This window comes from Bos mutus, chromosome 20, assembly GCF_027580195.1.
Source record: "Bos mutus isolate GX-2022 chromosome 20, NWIPB_WYAK_1.1, whole genome shotgun sequence".
NCBI classification, from domain to species: domain Eukaryota; kingdom Metazoa; phylum Chordata; class Mammalia; order Artiodactyla; family Bovidae; genus Bos; species Bos mutus.
This window is the reverse complement of record NC_091636.1, coordinates 67709007-67735738: the sequence shown is the minus strand read 5'-3', so window position 1 is coordinate 67735738 and position 26732 is coordinate 67709007. Positions and strand designations below refer to the sequence as shown.

The 26732-nt window shown below is 43.0% G+C and overlaps 1 protein-coding gene across 1 annotated transcript in view; it reads left to right on the top strand.

The window, feature by feature from the left end:
* The window catches only part of ADAMTS16 (ADAM metallopeptidase with thrombospondin type 1 motif 16), a 193250-nt gene that overhangs the window by 80424 nt on the left and 86094 nt on the right, over positions 1–26732 (top strand). The window contains 3 exon segments of the mRNA XM_070357849.1: positions 4566–4703; positions 9608–9761; positions 19858–19953. Coding sequence (XP_070213950.1) covers positions 4566–4703; positions 9608–9761; positions 19858–19953 — 388 coding nt within the window.

Below are 26732 nucleotides of genomic sequence, written 5' to 3'. Positions count from 1 at the left end.
CAGTCGTGCCCGAGTCTTAGGGACCCCATGGACTGGAGCCCACCAGGCTCCTCTGTACATGGGATTTTCCAGGCAAGAGTACTGGAGTGGGGTCCATTGCCATCCTTAGCTGTTGATATTAGATGCCCTTCCAAGCACTGGCTGGTGATGTGTGCACCTCACTGATTTATGGCTGTTCTCTGCCATCAGCCTGAGCCCCTAGCTGGATCGGGTAGGCACTGGGTGATTTTAAGGGTTTAAAGAATATCAAAGCAATAGTTGCTTAAAGATCATCTGATGTGGTGATTGTCAGACTGTCCCCCAGGACCCCCAGCAGGTTGGAGCATCATTTCTTACCAATTTTATTTATTGTCGTTCCTCTTAAGATTTTTGTTTCTGTGACCAAAAGTATTCGAAACCCATTGACCTTCGGCTGAACTGCCTCCTCATTACCGCCCTTACACACAGGCACACACACACACACACACACACACACACACACCAAAGTTATGTATGCAAGTGATAGCTGGCATCTAGGTGTCTTGAGATTAAGACCCCATGTGAATCAGGGAAAGAGATATTTTGAATTTTCCCTTTTTTACATGCATGATGCCAGATATGCTGAACAGTTTAAGAGGCAAGTTTTATCATCCCATTTTATAGGTAAGAAAACTGAGACTCAGGAACTTGAAAAATTTGCTCCACATCAAACCACTTGTGAATGACAGGGCCAAGACCCTGACTGGAGGTTCCCCCACCGCCGCAACTCATGTTCTCCCAGGTTATCTGACCTGCCCTGGCTTCAAGAGTCCCACCTGACTGCTGTCCCCATGTCGGCTTCCTGTCTGTCAGGGAGGATGGGTCTGCTTCTTCAAAAGCCTGCATCCGAGTCTGGACAAGTCCTACCTGTGGCACCATCATCACAGCCAGTGTGTGATTTACCTTCCAGATGACTCTGACCTATCGTTACTTCTGAAGGGTCTTCCCTTTGTCTTAACCACTGCTGTCTGATCAGCCTGAAATATTGATGCAACCTCTAAAAATGCTTGGCTGTTCATCCTGGGTATATCACTGCATGCATGCCAAAGTCATTTTAGTCATGTCCAACTCTTTGCGACCCAACGGACCATAGCACACCAGGCTTCAGTCCATGGGATTCTCCCGGCAAGAATACTGGAGTGAGTTGCCACACCCTCCTCCAGAGGATCTTCCTGACCCAGGAATCAAACCCGGGTCTCTTAAGTCTGCATTGGCAGGTTCTTTACCACTAGGCCACCTGAGAAGCCTGGGTATATCCCTAGTAACAAGGAAATACTGGCTGATGTCATTGAATAACTCAAGAAAATTCTGTAAAAGACATTAAAAGCATGTGACACTGAATATAATTCTCAAGTCCAGTTTGATGTGAAATGATGTTTACATTTGGGTATTTGAGTTGCTGTTAAAGCTGGAAGGTCGTTTCTTATTCATTCAGCAAACGTCATTGGAGCTCCTGTTATGAGCTAGAAAGTCCACCAGTGCTGGGTCTCTGAGCACAGTTAAGAAGACCTTCTGTTCTCTAGAAACTTAAAAGCTAGTACACAAGAAAGCGGGAATATGTATTGTTTTAAAATATAGAATAGTAACCACTTGGAATAAAGTACTGTGAGTCATGGAAGCTAAAAAAAAAATGTCTGGCATGTGCAACTTGAATAGTAATTTCATTTCTTAGCTGCCAAATACCAACCTTATCTTCAAAATGTGCCCTAGTCATTCTTCCATGACTTTATTAATGTTACTATCAACTGTGATTATTGTGTGCACTTTCATGCCACTAGGCTGATCCCCCACACTCCTTCAGTGCAGTTTAGGGTTTGTATTGCTTCCAAGAACAACTTGAAACATAGTAGTGCTGAAGTTTGGTTGGGTATCAGAATCATTTTGTGAGGATTCACCCAAACACCAGAACCTAACCCCCAACTTGGGCTTTCCTGATGGCTCAAATGGTAAAGAATAAACCTATGACAAACCTAGACAGCATATTAAAAAAGCAGAGACATCACTTTGCTGACAAAGGTCCATATAGTCAAAGCTATGGTTTTTCCAGTAGTTATGGATGGATGTGAGAGTTGGACCATAAAGAAGGCTGAGCGCTGAAGAATTGATGCTTTCAAATTGTGCTGGAAAAGACTCTTGAGAGTCCCTTAGACTGCAAAGAGATCAAACCAGTCAATCCTCAAGGAAGTCAACCCTGAATATTCATTGGAAGGACTGATGCTGAAGCTGAAGTTCTAATACTTTGGCCACCTGATGCAAAGAGGCAACTCACTGGAAAAGACCCTGATGCTGAGAAAGATTGAGGGCAGGAGGAAAAGAGGGCAACAGAGGATGAGATGGTTGGATGGCATTATCGACTCAATGCACAAGAGTTTGAGCAAACTCCAGGAGATGGTGATGGACAGGGAAGCCAGGCTAACTGCAGTCCATGAGGTCACAGAGAGTCAGACAGGACTGAGCGACTCAACAACAACCCCCAACATTACTAAATCAAAACTCTACCAGGTAGGCTTTGGGGAGCCAGCGTGTGGTACATTTCTCAGATATTCTGATGCTCAGACAAGTCTGAGAATCATCGAAAATGACTTTGATGAAGATGTTTAATCCCCAGATGTGGGATACTGTGGTTTTGAATTCCTTAGAAATGAAGGCAGAATTGGTAGCAGATTCATCTAGGGCACTTGCTGGACCCTAATGTGTTTTCTTCATATTCGAGTCAAGGGCCATCCAGGGGAAGGTACTTTGCTATTTCATCTTCATCACTTTCTCCCCGAGGCAGCCTCCCATGGATGACGCCTGAATCCTCCATTTCTGGGGCACATCCCCTCTGCCGTACGGTTACCTCGCCTTGACTGAGTGCTTTTAATGGGATTTCAGGTGGAGGCTGGAGTGACTGCATCTGCATCCCCTTGGTCCTGAGCGGGAATCATGCAGAAGTTGGACAGTGATTGTGCAGCAGGTTTCCTTGGACCCACCCTTCAACCACGCTCAGATTACACTATTGCATGGGTCGGTCCTAGCTCTGACATCAAGAGTATTGGGTTCCAGTCCCAGCTCTGAGACTCTGGACTAGGCTGTCTCCGGCCTCCCATCTTGCTATCGTTACAAATATAATGTCTACCTTGTAGACCTGTAGTGAGAAAATAATACTTAATGTGCTTAATGTCCATGGGATTTTCCAGGCAAGAGTACTGGAGTGGGTTGCCATTGCCTTCTCCATACCTGAAAAGTAGTGCTTACAAATGGGAGTTGTTCTTCTTCCTGATATTATTAAACAGCTCTAAGGAAAACAGTTGAGTCTTCAGCCTCTGCCACAAGTGCAGATTCCCCAGCCCCCTGGGAGCTACCTCCCATGTGTCCCTGTCTCCCAGCCCTGTGCCCCTCCCTCCATTCATCATGGGGTTCTCGGCAGAGGAAAGCCCACATGGATGCAGGAACCATCCACCCCTCTTTGCTTCCTCCTTCTCTTCCCTTCCCCTTCCTTCTGTATCCCGCTCATTCAGAACTGCTTTCTGGGACTCCGTACAGTGACCGGGTGGGCTCTGTGCTGAGTCACTCAGTTACGTCCAACTCTTTGAGACCCCATGGACTGTAGCCCGCCACACTCCTCTGTCCATGGGGATTCTCCAGGCAATAATACTAGACTGGGTTGCTACGCCCTCCTCCAGGGCATCTTCCCGACCCAGGAATCGAACTGGGGTCTCCTGTACTGCAGGCAGATTCCTTACCAGCTGAGCTGCCAGGGAAGCCTGAGCGGGTGGGTACCAGGCACTAAAGGCCAAAAATGGCTTGACTCTCCAAGAATGTGTCCGCCCCCATGGGAAGTCTTCCAGGTCATGGAGCTCCCAAGTCCCCCAGGCTTCCTTCCCAGTGCAGCAAGTTGTGCTCTTCTGAGGTGGGTGAAGATGGCAACCTGAGGCAATCCTACAGGACTAGCTTTAGGAAGTTAAGCAGCAGCTGATTTAATGGGCATGTGTAGCAGCTGTCAGTGGGATTCTTATAAGCTCGAGACTGCAGTTTTCCCAAGGGACAGTAAGGATGCACTGTTGGCATTTTGGGTTTTGACCATCTGCAAAACACCTACCGGCAATGCAGGAGGCCTGGGTTCAATCCCTGGGTTGGAAAGATCCCCCGGAGAAGGGGATGGCAACCCACTCCAGTACTCTTGCCCGGGAAATCCCATGGACAGAGGAGCCTGGCAGATTACTGTCCATGGAGTCTGAAAGAGTCGGACATGACTGAGTGACCGAGCACACACGCACACATCCCCCACACTGGAAACGCTTTTTTATAACTGAATTGTCTGCCCTTCACAGATACCTGGCCGTGGGCTCTGTTTTGATGGTGGGCACTTTCAGTAGCTGCACAAATGGTAGTTTCTCCCGGAAGGGTCCGTGACCACGTGGATATTTTCCCCGGTTTGGTTTCCCCTTGCCAGCCTGCCTAGCACACAGGAGGAGTGGTCTTCACAGGGCTGACCTGTGTTGGTTTGAGTGAGTGCGATCGCTGACCCTGTTCTTTGCTCTGACAGACCCGTTTCTCTCCCACAGCTTCGGCATGGTCCATGACGGAGAGGGGAACGTGTGCAAGAAGTCGGAAGGCAACATAATGTCCCCCACGTTGGCAGGACGCAACGGGGTCTTCTCCTGGTCCCCCTGCAGCCGCCAGTACCTGCACAGGTTTTTAAGGTACGAGCCCCGCAGCTGGCTGTGTGTCTCTCGCTGCCTTTGACGTTCACGGCTGGGTCCGCCAAGTCCCGTTGGAGTGGTCCCCAGACTCATGTGTACCAGCCGCTCCCCTCCTGCTGTGCAGCCAGGTTCCTAAGGGGCCTCTGAACACGAGTGATCTGTGGCCCAGGGTTTGGGGACCCCTGTTGTAAAGGAGATGCAAAGAGCATGCTTCCTTATTTTCAAAATACTCGCATGCTGGCAAGAAACAGGAGGGAAGTGGCTACTTAGGTCTCTTTAAGCACATTCACATGTCTGAGCGTCATCAAGGAGAGTGTGAGTGTTACCACTCGTACTTCAATTATATGTTCTTGGGGAAAAAACTTAACACATGAAACCACCTTACCTTGAGTTTGTAGCAGATTATCACAAGAAAAAAATTAGGCAGTGGGGTTCAGGATGGGGAACACATGTGCACCCGTGGCGGACTCATGTCAGTGTATGACAAAACCAAACCAATACAATATTGTAAAGTAATTAGCCTCCAAAAATAAATCAAAAAGAAAAAAGTAAAAAAAAAAAAATTAGTAGACTTGAAAGTCAGAGAGAGAAAACAAATGAAAGAAGACCAGGGGGAAACACACAAATAGACCCTAGGACTTCCCAGTGGAGGAGACGCAAGAGATGCAGGCTCAGCCCTGGGTGGGGAAGACCCCCTGGAGGAGGGCATGGCCGCCCACTCCGGTACTCTTGCCTGGAGAATCCCAGGGATAGAGGAGTCTGGTGGGCTGCAGTCCATGGGGTGTTAAAAGAGTTGTACAAGACTAAGTGACTAGACAACAACAATAACAAATCTGTATCCTGTAATATAAACCTGTACTCCAGGGATACACACTTGATCGCTTCTTAAAACTTCTGTTACCAAAAGGGCAGCATTCACACTCTTCTTCAACTGGCAGGGCACAATGGGTCCTGTCAACATTTGCTTTTCTCTGCACAGTGTTCTCTTGGGGTCAAGTTGGGGATTGTTAGCATTGTTTTTCGCTGCTTCATGCAGCTGCTCAAATTTTTAGGGGTGTGTGTTTGTGTGTGTGTGTGTGTGTGTGTGTGTGTGTGTGTGAAGGATTCTGCTTTCTCTAACAAAGAAGTGTATTGACAAGGAAAATTTTAAATGTTTTTATATCTCAAATCCTTTGTATAAATTTTATATTCTTAAAAATTTACTTCTTTTTCATCTTACTGGTCTTGATGAAGACATATAAACATCATAAATTTTTTGAAATGTGCTCTGAAAACCTGAAAAGTGCAGGCATCAGGGATACAAAGTGTGGGCTTGCATGAAGATCAGCTTCATGAGAGAGTTTGGGTTTTAAACTGCCAAGAAATATGGAACTCACGGAAAGAGAGCAGTCCTAGTCTGAGACAATAATTCTCTCCATGCCACTAATCAGGGGTGTAATCGCCAAATCAAAATGTGGCCCTGGGAATGACCGATGAGAGTCTGGAGCCCAGAGCCATTTTGTTCGGTTGATTTTTGTGCCGATTATTAAAACTCTTCTCTAGCCATGCAGTAATAAACAGTTGTTTTCAGGGAGTTTACTAATTTCTTTGGACCACATAATAATAAAAATTTGGACCACACATAAAAAAAATAATAATAATAAGATGTTTTTCATGCTCAGAAATGTGTTTTCTTGAAAGATCAAGTTTTCCAAGAAAGCCTCTCATTGTCCGATTCACTCTTCGGATTCTTAGCACTTGAGATGTCTGGCTGTGAACTGAATGTGCCCAGTGTTTCAACCCTGATTTTTCGTTGGCTTAATGACCCTGAATCCATCTTCTTTTACATGTTTTCTGGTTCCCTAACTTTTAAGTAATCAAAACACTGTTATATTCTCCACCAGTTAGTCAGCAATTTGGATGTGATCCCAACAATGAGTAAGGATAAGTGACCAACTTTTCGAAGATGAATCTGCTTTCCTTTATTAGCAGTTTAGCATTAGGTATACAGAAAAATTATATATAATAAGGAAACTCAATTGGCCTGAAGTTGTCAGCATGACTTTTCTCTATACTTAGTAGAAAAGTGTTTACAGTAAATTCCTCAGACTCATCAGTAAAGACGTATGTCACTTCCTGCAGACAGACAGACTTCATCACATTTACTCATGTCTGTATCTGGGAGGCCTAGGACTTAGGGAAATTTTAGCTCATTATTTTAAATTTAATGGCAACATGGGCTCATCTTCAATTTGCTGCTTGAAAGTTTGAATCATGAACTGCTGATCAGAAAATATCACCTCCCTTCTCATCACAGAACTGAACTGAACTGAAACATTTGTTCAGATGTATCCAACTCTTTGCGACCCCAAAGACTGTAGCCTTCCAGGCTCCTCTGTCCATGGGATTCTCCAGGCAAGAATACTGGAGTGGGGTGCCATTCCCTTCTCCAGGGGACCTTCCCAACCCAGGGATCAAACCCAGGTCTCCCACATTGCAGGCAGATTCTTTACTGTCTGAGCCACGAGGGAAGCCCTCTCATCACATAATCCACATCCATACATGAGAAAGGTCATTGCAGGAAAGCAGGAGTTTAAAGGGGCACGGATGCCCTGGCGTGCCCCAGACCACCCTGTGGATGAGAAAATTTGATTTGACCTGAAAGAATCTGTTTGGGGACATAAGAGAAATAAGACATTTCCATTTACATCTTGCCCTGCTGTTTAATATTGATCTTAAGAAAAACAAGCCCTCGAGTCATGGCTAAGTGTAGTTTTTGTGAGACGGAAGGACGAGCAGTTTCCTGTAGATCAGCCAGGGAATCAGCTCATGCGCCAACTTGGACTTCCCCACGTAAGCCTGGGAGACCTTGACCGTGGCAAGTAGGTAGCCTTTCCTGAGGGCCCGTGTCCTCTCTTGGAAGAAGAGGTGGTAAAGGTAAAAAAAGAAAAAAAAAAATCTCTGGAAGTCTTTAACCTGTTATGGTTCGTGAGTCATGGCGGGGAAAAGGACTTTGAAATTTTCTTACAGAACCTCCGGCTTGGCCTAATATTCTTCATTAATGTTATTTTTTGCTGTGCTTGACCACATATATAATATATATGTACCAAATTATAAGCTCAATAACATTTTACAGCCTGGGGGCAACAGTCCATAGGGTCACAGAGTTGCACATGACTGAAGCGACTTAGCACACATGCACACACACTTTGGTGTAACTTCTACCGAGGTCATGACCTGGAGCACATCACAATGGCCAAGTCTTGGAAACAGCCTGAGTGTCCTTCAGTGGGTGAAAGAGTAAAGAGGACTTGATACATGTGATGTACATGTGATGTTCACATGTGTATATGCACTGGTGTGTGTGTGTGTGCGTGTGTTTAGTCGCAAGTGACTCTTTGCGACCTCATGGACTTTAGCCTGCCAGGCTCCTCTGTCCATGGGATTCTGCAGGCAAAAGTGCTGGGCTGGGTCATCATTTCCTTCTCCAGGGGATCTTCCCAACCCAGGGATCGAACACAAGTCTCCTGTGTCTCCAGCACTGGCAGGTGGATTCCTTACCAATGGCGCCAGCTGGGAAGCTCGTATGTGTACTGTGTCTATATCCACACGTGCACACGGTGTGATATCATTCAGCCACGAGAAGGAAGGAAGTTCAATCACGTGTGACAACATAGATGAATTTTGAGGGCATTGTGAAATGAGTGAAATGAGTCAGAGAAAGACAGACATTGTATGATTTCATGAATGTGTGGGATGTTGAAAAGAAAAACAGAAACAGAGAACAGATTGTTACTTTGGGGTGAGTAGGGTGAGGTAAAGATTCCCCTCAAGGTGAACAACCCCACAAAGAAAAGTTGGGAGATGCCTAAGGTGACCTACTGCTGTGGAATTTGTTGTGATTACAGAAGTGTTTTATTTTTGTTTGTTTGCTGTTCACTTTTGCTTATGGAAATTTATAAGCAGAATTTAGTTGCTATTTGCAAACACTTGTTTCTCCTCCTTCCTCCCAATGCAAAATTATCCCGAAGCACGTCTCTGTAGGGAACAGAATGCCCTGTTTGTGGAGGAAGAAATCACCAATTGGTGGTTAACTATCTGCTAGTGAACTGAAGGAGAGAATGAACTTCTTCTAGGCCTGGGAATCTGGTCAGAAATCAGCCTTCGTATAGAGCATTTCTGATGGAAATCACTGCACATGTTCCATGCGGAAGCTGGAAGCTATTGTGCAGGAAAGGAAGGAAGAAAAAAATCACAGCCTTTGACACAGGTTGATCATGTTTCTGCTATTAACAATGCTCATTTCATCTTTTTATTGTTCCTGGAAAGGAGTGTACTTTAGACAGTGTCTGTTATAGGAGCTTCTTGCATCGAACATCTGGTTGTACCATTTCTTCCCACTTTCCCCACGCTAAGTGAGAGATCCCAGGAAGAGCAAATGGCCTCCCCAGAAAACATGACATAGATTCTGAACAATTTTAGAAACTGTGGCCCCTATATTGAAATACGATTAAGATAAATGTTTTATTTCGACCTCAGGGGAAAAAAAAAGTCTCCTCTTCTTTGCACAAGACATGTTGTAGATTTTCATGCTGCTGGGTCACTTCAGTCATGTCCAACTCTGCGACCCCATAGACGGCAGCCCACCAGGCTTCCCTGTCCCTGGGATTCTCCAGGCAAGAACACTGGAGTGGGTTGCCATTTCCTTCTCCAACGCATGAAAGTAAAAAGTGAAAGTAAAGTCGCTCAGTCGTGTCCGACTCTTAGCGACCCCATGGACTGCAGCCTACCAGACTCCCCTGTCCATGGATTTTCCAGGCAAGAGTACTGGAGTGGGGTGCCACTGATGAGGGGAAACAAAAGGCCTGATTGCGTGTACACCTTTGGGAACTCCTGGCCTCACCAGCAGCTCTTCTGTGTTCTAGCACCGCCCAGGCTACCTGCCTTGCCGACCGGCCAAAGCCCGTGAAGGAGTACAAGTATCCGGAGAAGCTGCCCGGAGAGTTATACGACGCGAACACACAGTGCAAGTGGCAATTTGGAGAGGAAGCCAAGCTCTGCACGCTGGGTTTCAAAAAGGCAAGCGATTGTCCGCAAGTGTTCAGCGCGAAATGCTTCATAAAACCGTTTTATTCGGTGAAGCTGACGTTGATGTGTGCTGCGTTTATTGGGTACCTACCAAATGTCAAATCCTGTGTGTTAGGGCTGGCCCTGTATAACAGGAAACACATGTTTTACTGGCAAAGAAGGTGGCCGTGGATGCTGCGGTAGGTATCAGCTTTCTCTCGAGTACTGACTTGGCCTCTTGGGTCAGCTCCTTCTGATTTATCATATGCGAGTTCAGTGAGAACTCTTGGTTGGTGGAAGGTGGCAAATTAATACACTGTATTCTTTTCAAATGGTGTTTAAGGAACAGTACGCACTGCCTCTGCTCCCCTACCTTCCTCAGACAGAGACAGAATTTACCATAAGGCAGTAGCCTGTCTGGGACTTCTGATTATTAAATTCCTCAAATGAAGTATTTCTAGAGAAGCCTTTCATAGTAGTCTCCTGACCCCAGGGACACCAGCAGAGCGGTTTTCTCACATAGATTCCCCATGTAACACAGAGACACGTGGTCTTGCTAGACAAGGGAACATGAAGATTTCATAACTCGCTCTACTAAACTGCTATCAAAGCCACCCATAAATGGAATGAAAGTAGTGATTTTGGGGGCTTCCCTGGTGGCTCAGTCCATAAAGAATCCACCTGCCAATGCAGGAGACCTGGGGTCGATCCCTGGGTCAGGAAGATTCCCTGGAGAAGGAAATAGCAACCCACTCCATTATTTTTGCCTGGGAAATCCCACGGATAGAGGAGCTTGACAGGCTACAGTCCATGGGGTCACACGAGTTTTCTTTTATCCTAGTTTATAATAAAATCAAAAGTAAAGTGGACAAAAATATATAGTCCTCCAGAAATCTCCAACATTTCAGAACACGTTGGGAATATGCCCAATTTAAATCCAACATGATCATCTTCTTTCTTCTAAACTCAAGTAGGTCTCCCCGTAGAGTCAGTTACAGCTGTCTGCCAGAACTGGATGTTTATCTCCTCAGCTGGGTAATCTCAGCTTCGAACCAGAATAGTAAATCAGCTAGCATCAACACAGTATTCCCAGTGTTGCTTTTTCCGTTGGAGGAATATGTAAGATCCCTGAGAATTTTTTGTGTTACTCTTCTGTTTGCTAAGGAAAAGGAGCCCACATCTAACATTTTCTTTCAAAGGTGGAGTGTTCTACAGCATACTCCTGGTTTCCACACTGTTTTGCTGAGACTGTAGGCTATCATCCGTGGTAAACTAATAGTGTTTGGGAAATACAGGGAGTAAGTTCAATGCAGCATGTCTTTCTATTGTCGTTACTGTTTAGTCACTAGGTCATGTCCGACCCTTTTGTGACACCATGGTCTGTAGCCCGCCAGGCTCCTCTGTCCATGGGATTCTCCAGGCAAGACACTGGAGTGGGTTGCCATTTCCTTTTCCAGACATCTTTCTATTAATGAGGAAATATTTACACTCAGGGAAATGCATTTGTTTTAGGTTGACAATTAAATTTTTACCTGGTAACCTTTTATCAAACTGAGGTCCCCTCTTGGTCCTTGCTTGGTAAGAGATTCTGTTAGTTTGTTTGCCAATATTATTTACAACTTCTGTAGCCTCTACAATATTTGTTACTTGTTATGTAATGATTTCAGAGATGAGTGTTAAAATCTTTAACAAAGGTTATATATTTTCCTGTTTTTCCCATTGGTTCTATTAGTTTTTGCTTTGTGTATTTTGAAGCTAGGTTTTTAGGTGTATACAAGTTTTGGATTTATTTCTTCCTGATCCTTTCATTAATATACAATAACTTTATTTTACTTTTGATAATGTCACTTTTCTTGAATTCTACTTTATCTTATGCTAATACAGCCACATCAGCTTATTTAAGAATACTCTGCATATTTTCCCCATTCTTTAACTGCCCGTTTCTTTGTGTTTTTATGTAACATGTGTCTGTTGTAGCATCCTTTAGTTTGATATTGCTTTTGTATCCAGTTGAACAGTTTCTAGCCTTTCACTGGAATGTTTAATCCATTATGTTTAATGTAATTATTGACATGGGACTTCCCTGGTGGCTGAGATGGTAAAGAATCCACCTGCAATGCAGGAAACCCTGAGTTTGATCTCTGGGTTGGGAAGATCCCCTGGAAGAGTGCATGGCAACCCACTCCAGTATTCTTGTCTGAAAAATCCCCATGGACAGAGGAGTCTGGCAGGTTATAATCCACGGGGTCACAATGAGTCAAACACGACTGAGGGACTAAGCACAACAATTATTGACATAGCAGATTTAAATCTCCCATTTTGCTATGTGTTTCCTGTTCTCATTCCTTTTTTGTTTCTGTTTTATTTTGGGGTCACAAAGAGTCAGACATGACTGAGGGTTGTGGGGTCACAAAGAGTCAGACGCGACTGAGCGACGAAGCACAACAGTTACTGACACAGTGGATTTAAATCTCCCATTTTGCTATTTGTTTCCTGTTCTCATTCCTTTTTTGTTTCTGTTTTCTTTTGGATTAAATGTCTTTTCAAAAGTTCTATTTTTTGAACCAATTTGCTTTTTAGCTATCTTTTTCTTGCACTTTTAGTGGTTGCTCTAAAGCTGCATCTTTAACTTGCAACCTACATAGAATTAGCATCATGTCACTTTATGCAAAATGCAGGATCCTTACAACAAATGGGTCCATGTAGCCTTCTTTCACTCTTTGTGCTATTGTCATGATGTACTTTATTTCTTTTGCAAGCTATGAGCCACATGGCACACTGTTACAATTTGTGTTTTAAAATAATGGGTTATTTTTAAATAAAATAGGGTCATCTTTTATGTTAACCCACACATTTGCCATTTACTATTCATCAGTTTCAAACTGTGTCATTTCCTTACGGCCTGAAGAACCTCCTTTAGCATTTCTGTAGCACAAATCTGTGGCCATAAAGTATCTCAGGTTTTCTTTATCTGAAAAATGTCATTAATTTACCCTCAGTTTTGAAGAACACTTTTTTTCTGAATATAAAATTCTAAACAGTCCATTCTTTGTTCCTTTTTTTCCCTTTAGACCCTTTAAAGACATAGTTCCATTTTCATCTGACTCAGCTGTTTCTAATAAAAGTTTCTCATCATTTGTCTCTTTCTTCTAACATTCCTAGTCATTTATTTAGACAATTCGTCAAACTATGCATTTGGTTTATTTTAAGTTTCATACTAGAATCACCATTTGGTTCTTTTTTATAGTCTGTATGTCTCTAGAGAATATCCTACTTGTTCACTTATGCCCGTTTTTTGAATATATCACTTGCGTTACAATTATATATCATGATATATTGTTATTTTATGTTATGTATATTAATATTATGTTGTTATAGTAGGTGAATTCTTTCGATCCCCTGAGCCTTTGTTTTATTATTCCTTTTTTTTTTTTTTTTTAGTCACTCAGTCATACTTGACTTTGTGACCCCATAGACTGTAGCCCTCCAGGCTCCTCTGTCCATGGGATTATCCAGGCAAGAATACTGGAGTAGGTAGCAATTTCCTTCTCCAGGGGATCTTCCAGACCCAGGAATTGAACCTGAGTCTCCCATACTGTGGGCAGATCCTTTACCGTCTGAGCCACCATTATTCTTCCTTCAGTTCAGTTCAGTTCAGTCGCTCAGTCGTGTCCGACTCTTTACGACCCCATGTACCCCAGCATGCCAGGCCTCCCTGTCCATCACCAACTCCCGGAGTTCACTCAGACTCACGTCCATCGAGTCAGTGATGCCATCCAGCCATCTCATCCTCTGTCGTCCCCTTCTCCTCCTGCCCCCAATCCCTCCTAGCATCAGAGTCTTTTCCAATGAGTCAACTCTTCACATGAGGTGGCCAAAGTACTGGAGTTTCAGCTTTAGCATCATTCCTTCCAAAGAAATCCCAGGGCTGATCTCCTTCAGAATGGACTGGTTGGATCTCCTTGCAGTCCAGGGGACTCTCAGGAGTCTTCTCCAACACCACCATTCAAAAGCATCCATTCTTCAGTGCTCAGCCTTCTTCACAGTCCAACTCTCACACCCATAGGTGGCCACAGGAAAAACCATAGCCTTGACTAGATGGACCTTTTTTGGCAAAGTAATGTCTCTGCTTTTCATTATGCTATCTAAGTTGGTCATAACTTTCCTTCCAAGGAGTAAGCGTCTTTTAATTTCATGGCTGCAGTCACCATCTGCAGTGATTTTGGAGCCCCAAAAAATTAAGTCTGACATTGTTTCCACTGTTTCCCCGTCTATTTCCCATGAAGTGATGGGACCGGATGCCATGATCTTCCTTTTCTGAATGTTGAGCTTTAAGCCAACTTTTTCACGCTCAACTTTCACTTTCATCAAGAGGCTTTTTAGTTCCTCTTAACTTTCTGCCATAAGGTTTTCCTTAGCTCTAAGGCACAGCCTGTACTCTACCTATTAGACAGCTTATGGTTCTTACTCATGAAACGTGGACTTCGGGCTTTCCACTGGATGCCCAGATGCTCACTTTGTGTGGGCCAGAACACTGCTTTTTCCCAGCATTGTGTATGCACAATCTTCCAACCCTTATCAGCTATCAGCTCAAAGATGCTGCGCTCTGCCAGACCACTTGGAGTCTCATCCTGTGTATCAGCCATTCACCCCTTAGATAAGGACCTGAAGGGAATCTTCAGGGCTCCCTATTCAATTTAACTTTTTCCTTTCTGATCGTCGTCCCACAAATTCTGGCTACTTCTGCAGCCCCAACTTGGATCTCTGCACTCTCAGTTCGGTGAGACCGCTGTTGTCTGCGTAGGATCCACATTTCTGTACCATGGTCAGCAAAATGTACCCGGGGGGGAGTTGGGCAGAGGTGGCACTCACCTGATGAATTTCTCTTCTCTTGAGAACTATGTACTGTGTTGCTTGTTGCAAGAGTCTGAAACAATTAGCCAGTTTTATAATTTTTAAATGTAGAAAAGTAAGCCTAGTACCAGTTACTTCACCATAAACAATAGAGAAGATACCTTTTGAAAAAAAATCCATCAAAGTCAGTATTGTAACATAATTCCCTATGATGTGAAATTGTTTTTTAATACAAATAAAATTGACATAGTTTTCTTTTTAGAAGTTAAATTCTACTCATGTGGCCAAACCTTCTAATATAAAGAATCTCAACTTTAGATATAGAGTGACAATTAGATTCTATATATTCTATATGAATTGAAGCATCTCAGGAAATTCTCAATTACAAAATTTAATTTTTCAAATGACCTCCTGCTGAAATCTTCTAAGAATGAGTCTATTTGATTAAGTTGAAATGTAAATATCTTGAACTTTTCTGATGGGAGAATATAAAATAATAAATAACAGAAAAACTACCCAGTGCCTAAACCAACCCTTGGCACTTAAGACCCACTCAGTACAAATTTGCTGGGAAGGGTTACAGATGGATGGATGATATTTTAGACAGGGTTAAACAGGGCTTCAGAGGATGAGATGGCTGGATGGCATCACTGATGCCATGAACTTGGGCAAACTTCAGGAGATGTTGAGGGACAGAGAGGCCTGGCATGCTGCAGTCCATGGGGTCACAAAGAGTCAGACACGACTGGGCAACTGAACAACAACAATAGTTGCTTCATAGTGTTGTGAACTTTTGTGTACAGCAAAGTGAATCAGCTATATGTTTACATGTATCCTCTTTTTTTAATTTCCCTCCCATTTAAGCCAACACAGAGCATTGAGTAGAGTTCTCTGTGCTATACAGTAGGTTCTCATTAGTTACCTATTTTATGAAAGTGAAAGTATACTCACTCAGTATCAGTAATGTATATGTGTCAGTCCCAATCTCCCAGTTCATCCAGCTCCCCTTCCTCCTTCGGTGCCCATTCGTTTGTTCTTTCTATCTCTGCTTTGCTAATAGGATCATCTATACCATTTTTAGTTATTTTGAACACTTTGTCTTTGTTAAGTTCCTATTCTGCTTCATCAACATCGCTTGGTGTCCTGAACTGACAATCTGAGGTGCAGCATGTGAGAATTGGAAATTTTATCACCTTAGTGTCCTGGGTACTGTTGGTAAATTGGGAAGTCCCCCGCCCTGTGCCCACCCCACCCCATCCAGCATTTATTGCATTCCACATTCCTATCCCTGGAACCATTATTTAATAGTATCTTTGTTCCAAGAGGACCTAAAATTTTATTAAGAATGTAATGATCATAATGTTAGTTTAATACCACCCTTGTACTTAATCCAGAAGTTAGCAGTAAAGTCAAAATATGATAAAACCAAGAGGGAATAATTGGATTTGAGTTGTTTAGATAACAAAATAAACATCATTTGAGATACTAGGTTTTCTATTTGTTTTCCAGGATAGAATGTCACATTGTTATTAAGTGGCCAGCATTTACATAAAGACACCAAAGCCTCGAATACTTTCTGACATGTTAGAACACAATAACATGAATTATATATTTCAAGGCTCTTGTAACTCTTGATTTATTTCTACCTGGGGGCCTAGAATTGGGGACTGAGCAGTTTGAAGGATGGGGCTGAAATACACAGATGGCATAAACTGGGCACAGGCTGAAGAAGAGACACATCATATGATTTAGTGGTGTGCTGATGGCCACCAGCCTCCTCTACATGGGAGCTTCTTATTTAAAAAACTTAAAAACCGTCACTTTCATTAGTATCTTCCATCTATATGTCTATATTCTGCAGAACGTTACCCAAAACTATCATGTAAGAAGACTATGAAAATACTTTTAGCAGTAGTCTCGGTGTAGCATTTTCATATCATAAGGTTACCCTCCTAAATTATCGTAGATGTTTTCATGATCACAATCCACTGATCACTATTATGATCATTTTACACTAAAGAAGTTTCTGCTCACTCTGTCCAACGTTTCCACAGAAACAAACTAACAGATGTTTGACTCACTCAGAAAGCATTTATTGAAAGCCAGCCAGGTGCTAAGCACTGTTCCAGGTATTGATGACAAAAACATAAAAATAATTTAACATTTTAAAGCCCCATTTATTTTACCCTCTTCCATCATCTCCGAAACCGCCCCAGGAATTAGCAGCATTGGCTCCCTCCAGCCACAGCCATGAACCAGGCTGGGAACTGGAAGTGAGCTCACATCTCCTCATGATCGGAATTGAGAAAGGACACTGGCATGAATTTGGTGCCTGTCGGGTGCCAAGCCCTAAAGGGGGCACAGGACCTCTGACACTTCATGTGGCCCCCGGGACAAGTCGATGGGCAGCTACATACAAAGAGGATACCCGGGTTCTGCCTGCCCTATCTGTCCTGCCCAATTTACACCAGATACCTTCTCAGAAGCCCAAACCCTCCCCTGGGCCTCTGTGTCTCCTGCTAACCCAGCCATAGGAGCTAACCATTCCCTTATCATGCACTTATCCATCTGTGTGTCCTTCCCCTTGCTTGTGCTTGCCCAGCTGCCCGAATCACTAGGTTACATCAGGGCAGGTACCCCTCCCCTGCACCACTGTCTGAAATCTGTGTGTCATCCGTGCAAACAGAGCTTCCTAGCTGTCCCTTTGGAGACTTACAGACACCCAGCCCCCTGATGTTATGGATGCCTTTAGGTCTTCTTATGGCTCTGATCTCTAAACACCATTCCGGCCAAGAACAGAGACCCCTGGTACAGCATGCTAATTAATGTCATGAGAACCAGGCGCAACACTGACCACCAGGCATGACATGTTTGCCCCAGTAGCACTTCATGATTCTGTCAGGCTCCAGAGAAAATACAATTTAACAGTACCATGATTGTAACCATAGGAGATTACTATGAACACCTCAAAATAAAAGCAATGAATTGATATCCAAATTAAAACATCAAAAGCTTCTTAAAATTCCATGTTCTGAAAATCTGTCTTTTCAGTGAGAGAGATACAAGCGTGGGGGGAGGGGGTGTCTTTAACAGCTATTTTAACTGTTAAACATATAATGAATAAATTTATGGAGATTTCAGAATTATGTTTTGTGAAGGTAAAATCCATATGGATTGCTAAAAGGAAAATCTTTCAATTAGTCACTCATACAATGCAGAAAGCCTCGTGTGAGCTCATCTCTAGCATCGTTGAAACATGAAGTAGAAGCACAAATGCCGTGAAGCGCCATCCGAAACAGGAAGTAGAGGCACAGATGCCCTGAGGCGCCACCTGAAACAGGAAGTAGAGGCACAGGCGCCCTGAAGCTCCATCTGAAGCAGGAAGTAGAGGCACAGACGCCCTGAGGCGCCACCTGAAACAGGAAGTAGAGGCACAAATGCCGTGAAGCGCCATCTGAAACAGGAAGTAGAGGCACAGACGCCCTGAGGTGCCACCTGAAACAGGAAGTAGAGGCACAGACGCCATGAAACACCACCTGAAACAGGAAGTAGAGGAACAGACGCTGTGAAACGCCACTTTAAACAGGAAGTAGAGGCATTGAAGCACCATCTGAAACAGGAAGAAGAAGCACAGACGCCCTGAAGCACCATCTGAAACAGGAAGTAGAGGCACAGGCGCAGTGAAAGGCCACCTGAAACAGGAAGTAGAGTCACAGACGCCCTGAATCGCCACCTGAAACAGGAAGAAGAGGCACAGACGCCCTGAGGTGCCATCTGAAACAGGAATAGAGGCACAGTCACTCTGAAGCACCACCTGAAACTGGAAGTAGAGGCACAGATGCCGTGAAATGCCATTTTTCAGACAGAACCATGTGGAAGTTTTGCTGTGTTGCATTTTCTTTATAACAGGAAGCACCCCGTAGATGCAGATATTAAATGTCTTGGGAAATAGTGCAGCACTGGTTCAAGTATTTAGAACAGTTGTACAGGTCATTTAAGAAATGTTTTCGTCATGTGCACTGCAGCCCCCACCAGCTTTCCTGAAGGTCCCATCATTTCATGAGCCCCACGGTCTACCCTTCACTAAGATGTTCCTTTGGATCTAAAAGCGTAAATAATTTCTTACAGTTGGAGAGGCTTTTTATTGTGGTTAAACCTCAGATCTTGTTTTATTTTGCTCACGAATCAGCCATGTGGAGCTTCCTTCCTCTGCACATGCCATTGTTCTTTCTTATCTTTCTTTGCATGAACCCTTCATTCTTTCTCTTCGGAAAGAGCCAGACTTGATCTGAAGAGTTGACTCATCTGTCCATCTTCTCCCACTCCTTTCCTGAGTCCTTCAGGCGAAGCTCTTTTCTAATGGCAAGCCCATGCTGCACCATGTTCTTTCCCTTGTAGCAGGGGAACCTCTTCCCATGTTCACCAGTGGTGATTTACACCGATCTACTCCCTCTAAGACCATTCTTGAGAGAGTAGGTCTGGTCATATTGCTTATGAAACCCCATGCCTAGCTAGATACCTGGCACATTCTAGACCTTCATCAAAGATTTGGGGTTGGTGGATGGGTGGGTAAATGAATGAATGGATGACTGGCTAGAGAAATGGACATGTCAGCAAGTTTCATCATCATCTTTAACATGGAAATGAGGATTCAGAGTTGCAGAGGTTAGTGAAAGGTAGGAGCAAGAGTGAATTATGAAATGTTATGTGTTATTGGTTTTTAATTTCTTAATTTTTAATTATTTGTACTTTTCTTCAATGTCTGGATTAAGCATATTTTATTTTTAATTTAGGAAGTATAATTTTGTTAAATGTATGATGAATAAATAGAAATAAATAGAGCTTCGGGGATAGAATGAAGTTGGACCATGTCTAGAACATGAGACTTCTGGGTCATTAGTCTACCATGAGTACCTACTCCTGAGTAGACATTAGCTTTTAATATGTATCAGTTGTTTTTCCCTTAAACTTTTCAGTAATACTGGGCTTTCTAGGTATCTCAGTGGTAAAGAACCCGCTTGCCAAAGCAAGAGATGCATATTTGATCCGTGGGTTAGGAAGATCCCCTAAAGGAGGAAATGGCAACTCACTCTAGTGTTCTTGCCTGAAAGATTCCATGGACTCAGGAGCCTGGCAGGCTACAGTCCATAGGGTGGCAAAAGAGTCACACATGACTTAACAACTAAACAATGACAACATTTTATCACAGCTGTGTGGACTATTTGTAATACTAATGAACTTCTTTCCATTTTAGGATATCTGTAAAGCCCTGTGGTGCCACCGGATAGGAAGAAAATGTGAGACTAAATTCATGCCAGCTGCAGAAGGCACTACTTGTGGGCATGACATGGTAAGAAGCTCACCTTAGGTACAGACATCATATTCAGATGTCAGCCTTTCAGCCATGCATCCTTCCTCCTTTTGTCTTTGTATTTCTGAGCCTGTCTTCCTGATCTTTATGCTCCTGTCTGATACAACTGAGCGACTGAACTGAACTGATACTATGTCGAAAAATTGCTTAATTTATATTAATTCTATGAAGAGGACTGACTCCCCTTCTCACTTTTCTAGTGATGCATTGATGAGATACCTGCAATTACTAGACACTGATGTCAGGCAACAGGTGATGGCTGATTCTGTTTAATGAGCGATAATGTTAAACTCTTGACTACCTTATAATCATACAAAGAACTAGTGTTCAGTAGTTCTGATAAAGCCTCAGAGCATCCATTGAAGACTGTTGAACAGAGCCTTTTGACTATTGCTCCTGGGAAAATAAGATGCTGTCCTGGGGAAAAGAGAAAATTCATAAGATGGCAAGTTCATTACTAGCTGGGAGACAATGACAATTCTGTCATTAAAACTGAAAATTAAATTCTCTTACTGCTAAAGAGTAATATTTTAATTATTTTTATTTAAGCTGCGTGATTGTATTTTTCAAACTATAAAAGGCTACTAGAAAAAGACAGAAATATGTCAGAACCAAATTGTCACCGTAACCATTTTTTCTTCTATGTATCTGAACTTTTTAGTGATGCTAACAAGTACAAAAGAGAAACATATGCCTGAATATTATTGATCTAGTACATTTAAATTCTGAAGTAAACTTTGTTACACTATAAACATATTTATATGTGAGTACAGAAAGAAAGGATTTACAGTATTAAGAAACAATGTTAACATGCTTTCAGGTTAAATTATTGCAGTGCTGACTGAGAAAATGAAGAGAAGTGAGGTAAATTTGCCTAGGAATAGCACCTAAGAACCATTCATCCTACATCTGTTAATATGCTTTATTTTCAGACCTTCCAAGGGTGAGATTGATATTTAAATCTGTCTAGTGATATAGACAGCAGTAAACTAGTCCATAACAAAAAAGTCTAATAAGAATGCTTTTAGTTTCTCAAAAGGCAGAAGGAGAAGAGAGTGACAGAGGATAAAATGGCTGGATGGCATCCTGTGGACATGAACTTGAGCAAACTCAGGGAGATAGTGAGAGACAGGGAAGCCTGGAATGCTACAGTCCATGGGGTCGCAAAGAGTCAGACATGACTTGACGACTGAACAATAGTTTCTCAAAAGAGGAAATGCATTTGCTGAGATACTGCAATGTAGAAACGCCAGTTGTCACAGGATACCAGGGAATTTGGACTTCCCTGGTGGCTTAGATGGTAAAGAATCTGCCCATGATGCAGGAGATCCAGGTTGTATCCCTGGGTCAGGAAGATCCCCTAGAGAGGGAAATGGCTACCCACTCCAGTGTTCTTGCCTGGAGAATTCCATGAACGGAGGAGCTTGGTGGGCTACAGTCCATGGGTTCCCAAAGAGTTGGACACAACTGAGTGACTGACACTTTAACCAGGCAATTTACCTGAGCTTTAAGCTGCAGGTGATCATGACTCCCTGCATATACTTGATTGCAAAGTTTTCAAAATTATGCTGATTTCTTGAAAGATTGGTAGCCCTCCCATTGTTGCCCTGGTGATGGTGCACACCAGTGTGGCTTGGCTCTCCAGGCAGCCTGCTTTCTTTAAAATCTACTATTTTTCAGGGATGATGTAATAACTCTGGTGCTACCCGTGTATTATCATTACATTCTGTTTACCTTGAAAGCACAAGTGTTGTTGTTCAATTTCTAAGTTGTGTCTGACTCTTTGGGTCCCCAGGGACTGCAGTACACACCAGGCTCCCCTATCCTTCACTATCTCCTGAGTTTGCTTAAACTGATGTCCATTGAGTCAGTGATGGCATCCAACCATCTCATCCTCTGTTGCTGATTTTCCGTGGTATTTTTTTTTTCATTATGTTTCCAAATAGAGCCTTTTCCTTCAAATTGAAAAGAATTAGTATATATTAAGCCAGAATGGATCCTTACGAATTGCACGGCGTTAAGTGTTCTGCCTAGAATCTCATGGGTGCCCAGTGGCCAGGATGGGACAAGCATCAGAGGCCCCTGTAAAAGCTTCTTTGGTGTTAGTGGTGTGTCTTTGTGCATCACTGGTCCACAGTGTCCATGAGGTGTACTGACTGAGAAGCGAGCATTATCAAAAGTCAGTGTGCCAGTACTTTGGGGTATTCGAGAGTAGTGGGTATGTTCTAGATAACTGACAGTAGCTCTCCAGCTTCTGTATATCTCTTTCCTGAATGGGAGCCTATTCCCCTCCACCGGCTACAACAATGAGGCTCTGGGTGGACCTGCATGCTGGTACACCTGACCCGTGGTCAGTGCATCTTTTAGTGACAGGAGCTGTCCTTAGAGCATTATATACATTGAATCCCCACAAGCATCCGGAGGGTAAACCTACGGTAGCCCCCACTGTAGACCCAAGAACTCTTCCAGGAAAAAGACACTGGGTTCCCTGTGCTCTCGCCATGAGAAATCCATAGCAAGGGGATGAGGACTACAGCCTGGATGCATGCCAAAGCAGACTCTGGTTCTTCGGTGATCCCTAATGTAAAATTAAACCAGCTCTCGCTTTGTGATTACGTTTGGTACAAGGACTGGGTCATTACCTTGGGTCCCTGGAACAACTCAGTCTGGTGGTTTCCATCATGCCTGATGGTCAGAGGAGGGCAGGTTCGGGGCACCTGAGTCAGTGCCCAGGTCATGCACCTGGCTGAGCTGATATGTAGGGCTCATTTTCTCCTCCACGGCATCAGTTTTCGTGACTCATTATGCTGCTTCCCTGTCTGTACTGGGTTTCAGAGTGACAGTGGATTTCGTGGTCAGCATCACAACAGGATGTGTGCTTCATGGTGACATCACACTGCCCAAGAGAAAGCCTTCTTTCAAGTCATCAATAAAATATAAAACTGCGACCAAATGGAATGGTTCTTAGAAATACAACCAGTGCTTCTTCAGACATTTTGTGTGTCTACTTAACAAAGATCTTATGCTGACCACCTCACTCACCAGCTGCAGGGGTCTGCAACCTGTGAGAAATTATGCTCGAAATTGTGTGCGTGTATGTATGTTTGTGTGTCTACATGCAACTTTCTTGGGAGAAGATGTAGTGGCTTCTCCTCAAATTCACAAAAAAAATAACTTTTTAAAAATAATTTTTAAGAATATTCACTTAAGGATAATCTTGGTCATATATCCAGAGAAAATGATAATTTAAAAAGGTACATGCACCCATATGTTCATAACAGCACTATTTACAGTAGCCAAGATATGAGAGCAACCTAAATGTCCATCAACAGACGAATGGATAAAGAAGATTTGGTACATGTATGCAATGGAATATCACTCAGCCATAAAAAGGAGTGAAATAATGGCATTTGCAGCAGCACGGATGGACCTAGAGATTATCGTACTAAGTGAGAAAGACAAATATCATATGATATGTGGAGTCTAAAAAATGACACAAGTGAATTTATAAATGAAACAGAAATAGACTCACAGATATAGGAAACAACATATGGCAACCAAAGGGGAATAAAGTAGGAGCGTGGCATTAACAGATGCACACCACTATACATAAAGTAGACAGCAAGGACCTACTTTACAGCATGGGGAACTATATTATAAATTGTATAATAACCTACAAGTGAAAAGATTCTGAAAAAAAGTACATATTTATGTAAGTATAACTGAATCACTTTGCCATAAACCTGAAACTAGCACAGTATTGTAAATCAACTTCACTTCAATTTTACAAAAGTACACTCTGACAAAAACAGCAAAAAAAAAAATTCGGTTTTTTGCAATACAATTATTGAAGCAATGATTATCAAAGCAAAAGCCTGGAAATGATGCAAGTGTTCATCAGAAGGACATGGATTGGAAATACACTTACTGGAATGTTTTGTTGCTGCAACAAAGGAGTGAGGGATGTGTCTACCTTCTTCTATGGAATGAACTACAGAATATAGAGTTAAGTGAAAAAAAGAGAATGGAAAAAGATGTGGGTAACATGGAGTCATTTATGAAAGAAAAGGAATGATTAATCTACATTATTTGCTTACATCAAAAAATAAAAGAATAAACTCCAAGTTTCAGGAAAACATTACATAAACCCTTTGTTGTTGTTCAGTCTCTCAGTCGGGTCCAACTCTTTGTGACCCCATGGGCTGCAGCACACCAGGCTTCCCTGCCCTTCACTACCTCCCAGAGCTTGCTCAAACTCATGTTCATTGAGTCAGTGACGCCATCCAACCATCTCATCCTCTGTCGTCCCTTCCCCTCCTGCCTTCACTCTTCCCCAGAATCAGGGTCTTTTCTAATGAGTTGGCTCATCTCATCATGTGGCCAAAGGATTGGTGATTCAGCTTCAGCATCAGTCTTTCCAGTGAATATTCAGGACTGATTTCCTTCAGGACTGGTTTGATCTCCTTGTAGTCCAAGGAACTCTCAAGAGTCTTCTCTAACACCACAGTTCAAAAGCATCAGTTCTTCAGTGCTCAGCCTTCTTTATGGTCCAACACTCACATCCATACCTGACTACTGGCAAAATCATAGTTTTGATTCTATGGACCTTTGTTGGAAAACTAATGTCTCTGCTTTTTAATACGTTGTCTAGATTTTTCATAACTTTCCTTCCAAAGACCCAGTGTCTTTTAATTTCACTGCTGTAGTCACCATCTGCAATGATTTTGGAGCCCAAGAAAATAAAGTCTGTCACTGTCTCCATTGTTTCCCCATCTATTTGGCATGAAGTGATGGGACTGGATGTCATGATCTTCATTTTTTGAATGTTGAGTTTTAAGCCAGCTTTTTCACTCTCCTCTTTCACCTTCATCAAGAGGTTCTTTAGTTCTTCTTCACTTTCTGCCATAAGGGTGTATGCGTATCTGAAGTTGTTGATATTTCTCCCAACAATCTTGATTCCAGTTTGTGCTTCATCCAGCCTGGCATTTCGCATGATGTACTCTGCATATAAGTTAATTAAGCAGGGTGACAATATACAGCCTTGATGTACTCCTTTCCCAATTTGGAACCAGTCTGTAGTTCCATGTCTGTTTCTAACTATTGCTTCTTGACCTGCATACAGCTTTCTCAGGAGACAGGTAAGGTGGTCTGGTATTCCCATCTCTTGAAGAACTGTCCACAATTTGTTGTGATCCACACAGTCAAAGGCTTTAGCATAGTCAATTAAGCAGAAGTAGATGTTTTTCTGGAATTCTCTTGCTTTTACTATGATCCAATGGATGTTGGCAATTTGATCTCTGATTCGTGTCATTTTAAAACAAATCCTTACATCATGTAAACACTTTATGTCATTTTAAAATAAAACTAGACCAAATTTTATTAAAGTAATTTATAAGCATCCCAAGAAAAATGAAATAATTTAACCTAAACAAGTCCCATTTAGGCTTTAAGTCAAGGTATTGGCTTAACCATGACTTGACAGAGGAATTAGCCAAGTGACTTTATTTTTTTTTATTGTTACATTATCTATTTTATTTTATTTTTAAACTTTACAATGTTATATTGGTTTTGCCAAACATCGAAATGAATCTGCCACAGGTATACATGTGTTCCGCATCCTGAACCCTCCTCCCTCCTCCCTCCCCATACCCTCCCTCTGGGTCGTCCCAGTGCACCAGCCCCAAGCATCCAGTATCGAGCATCGAACCCAGCGCTTTCTGCATCTCAGGTCGAATGTATGCAGTAGACACCAAGTACTAGAAGGAATCATAAGCTGTTTTCAGCGACCATATCAATATTGGTAGGTTGTTTTTGCCTTCCTAGAACTATTATTTTCTAGTCTCCTACAGTGTTTGCCATCAGAATGCCGACTGTGCCCAGTGCGTAAGTCCATCAGTGAGAAAACCCAGGCCACTGAATGCAGCTCTCTATCTTGTGTAGCTTTTGCACGTGGTGCCAGTGCAGGAACCACGGGGACTTTAGCAGAATAACATCAATGGGCGCTTCTCTAGAGGAAGGGGAGCTGATAGCATCCCCGGCCTCCCCAGGACAGGTGGAGCCCTGTGTGGGTTGTCTCGTGTCCTCAGAAGGCTGTGTGACCTCTGACAGGCATCACTTAAAGCCTCCAGGCTCCCAGCCCAGGTGCTTCGGAGTAAAAGCACGAAGCACCGGACGGAAATGACAAGGTGTTGAGACACACAGACCCTCCAGCTGGACTTTTCTGCCCGACAGTCAGTCTGTTCTGACAGCAAGAGATGAAGAGCGTGTTGTTGCCAGGGAAGATTAGAGTTCACACACCTGAGAGGTGAACAATTGGACTACGTGTTCCTACAACAAAACTTGACTACATGTGCAAGATTCCAGCAGCTCAGACAGATGCCTGAAAACTAGTCTTCTCTGTATCTTCCCTTCACGCGGATTTATAGAACAAGGCTAACTTTGGAAAGAATAAAAGTGGCATTGACATATATACACTGCCGTGTGTGAAATAGAAAGCTAGTGGGAAGCTGCGGTGTAACACAGGGAGCTCAGCCTGGTGCTCCATGATGACCAGAGGGGTGGCATGGGGGTGAGGGGGTCTGGGAAGGAAGCTCCAGGAGGAGGAGACATAAGTATACATGTGGCTGATTCACATTGTGGTACAGCAGAAACTAACACAATGCTGTAAAGCAGTTATACTTCAATTAAAAAAAAAAAAAAAGAAGTGTTAAATGTATTTTCATTATGTGCTCCTGAGGGCAGGGAGACTGATATCTGCT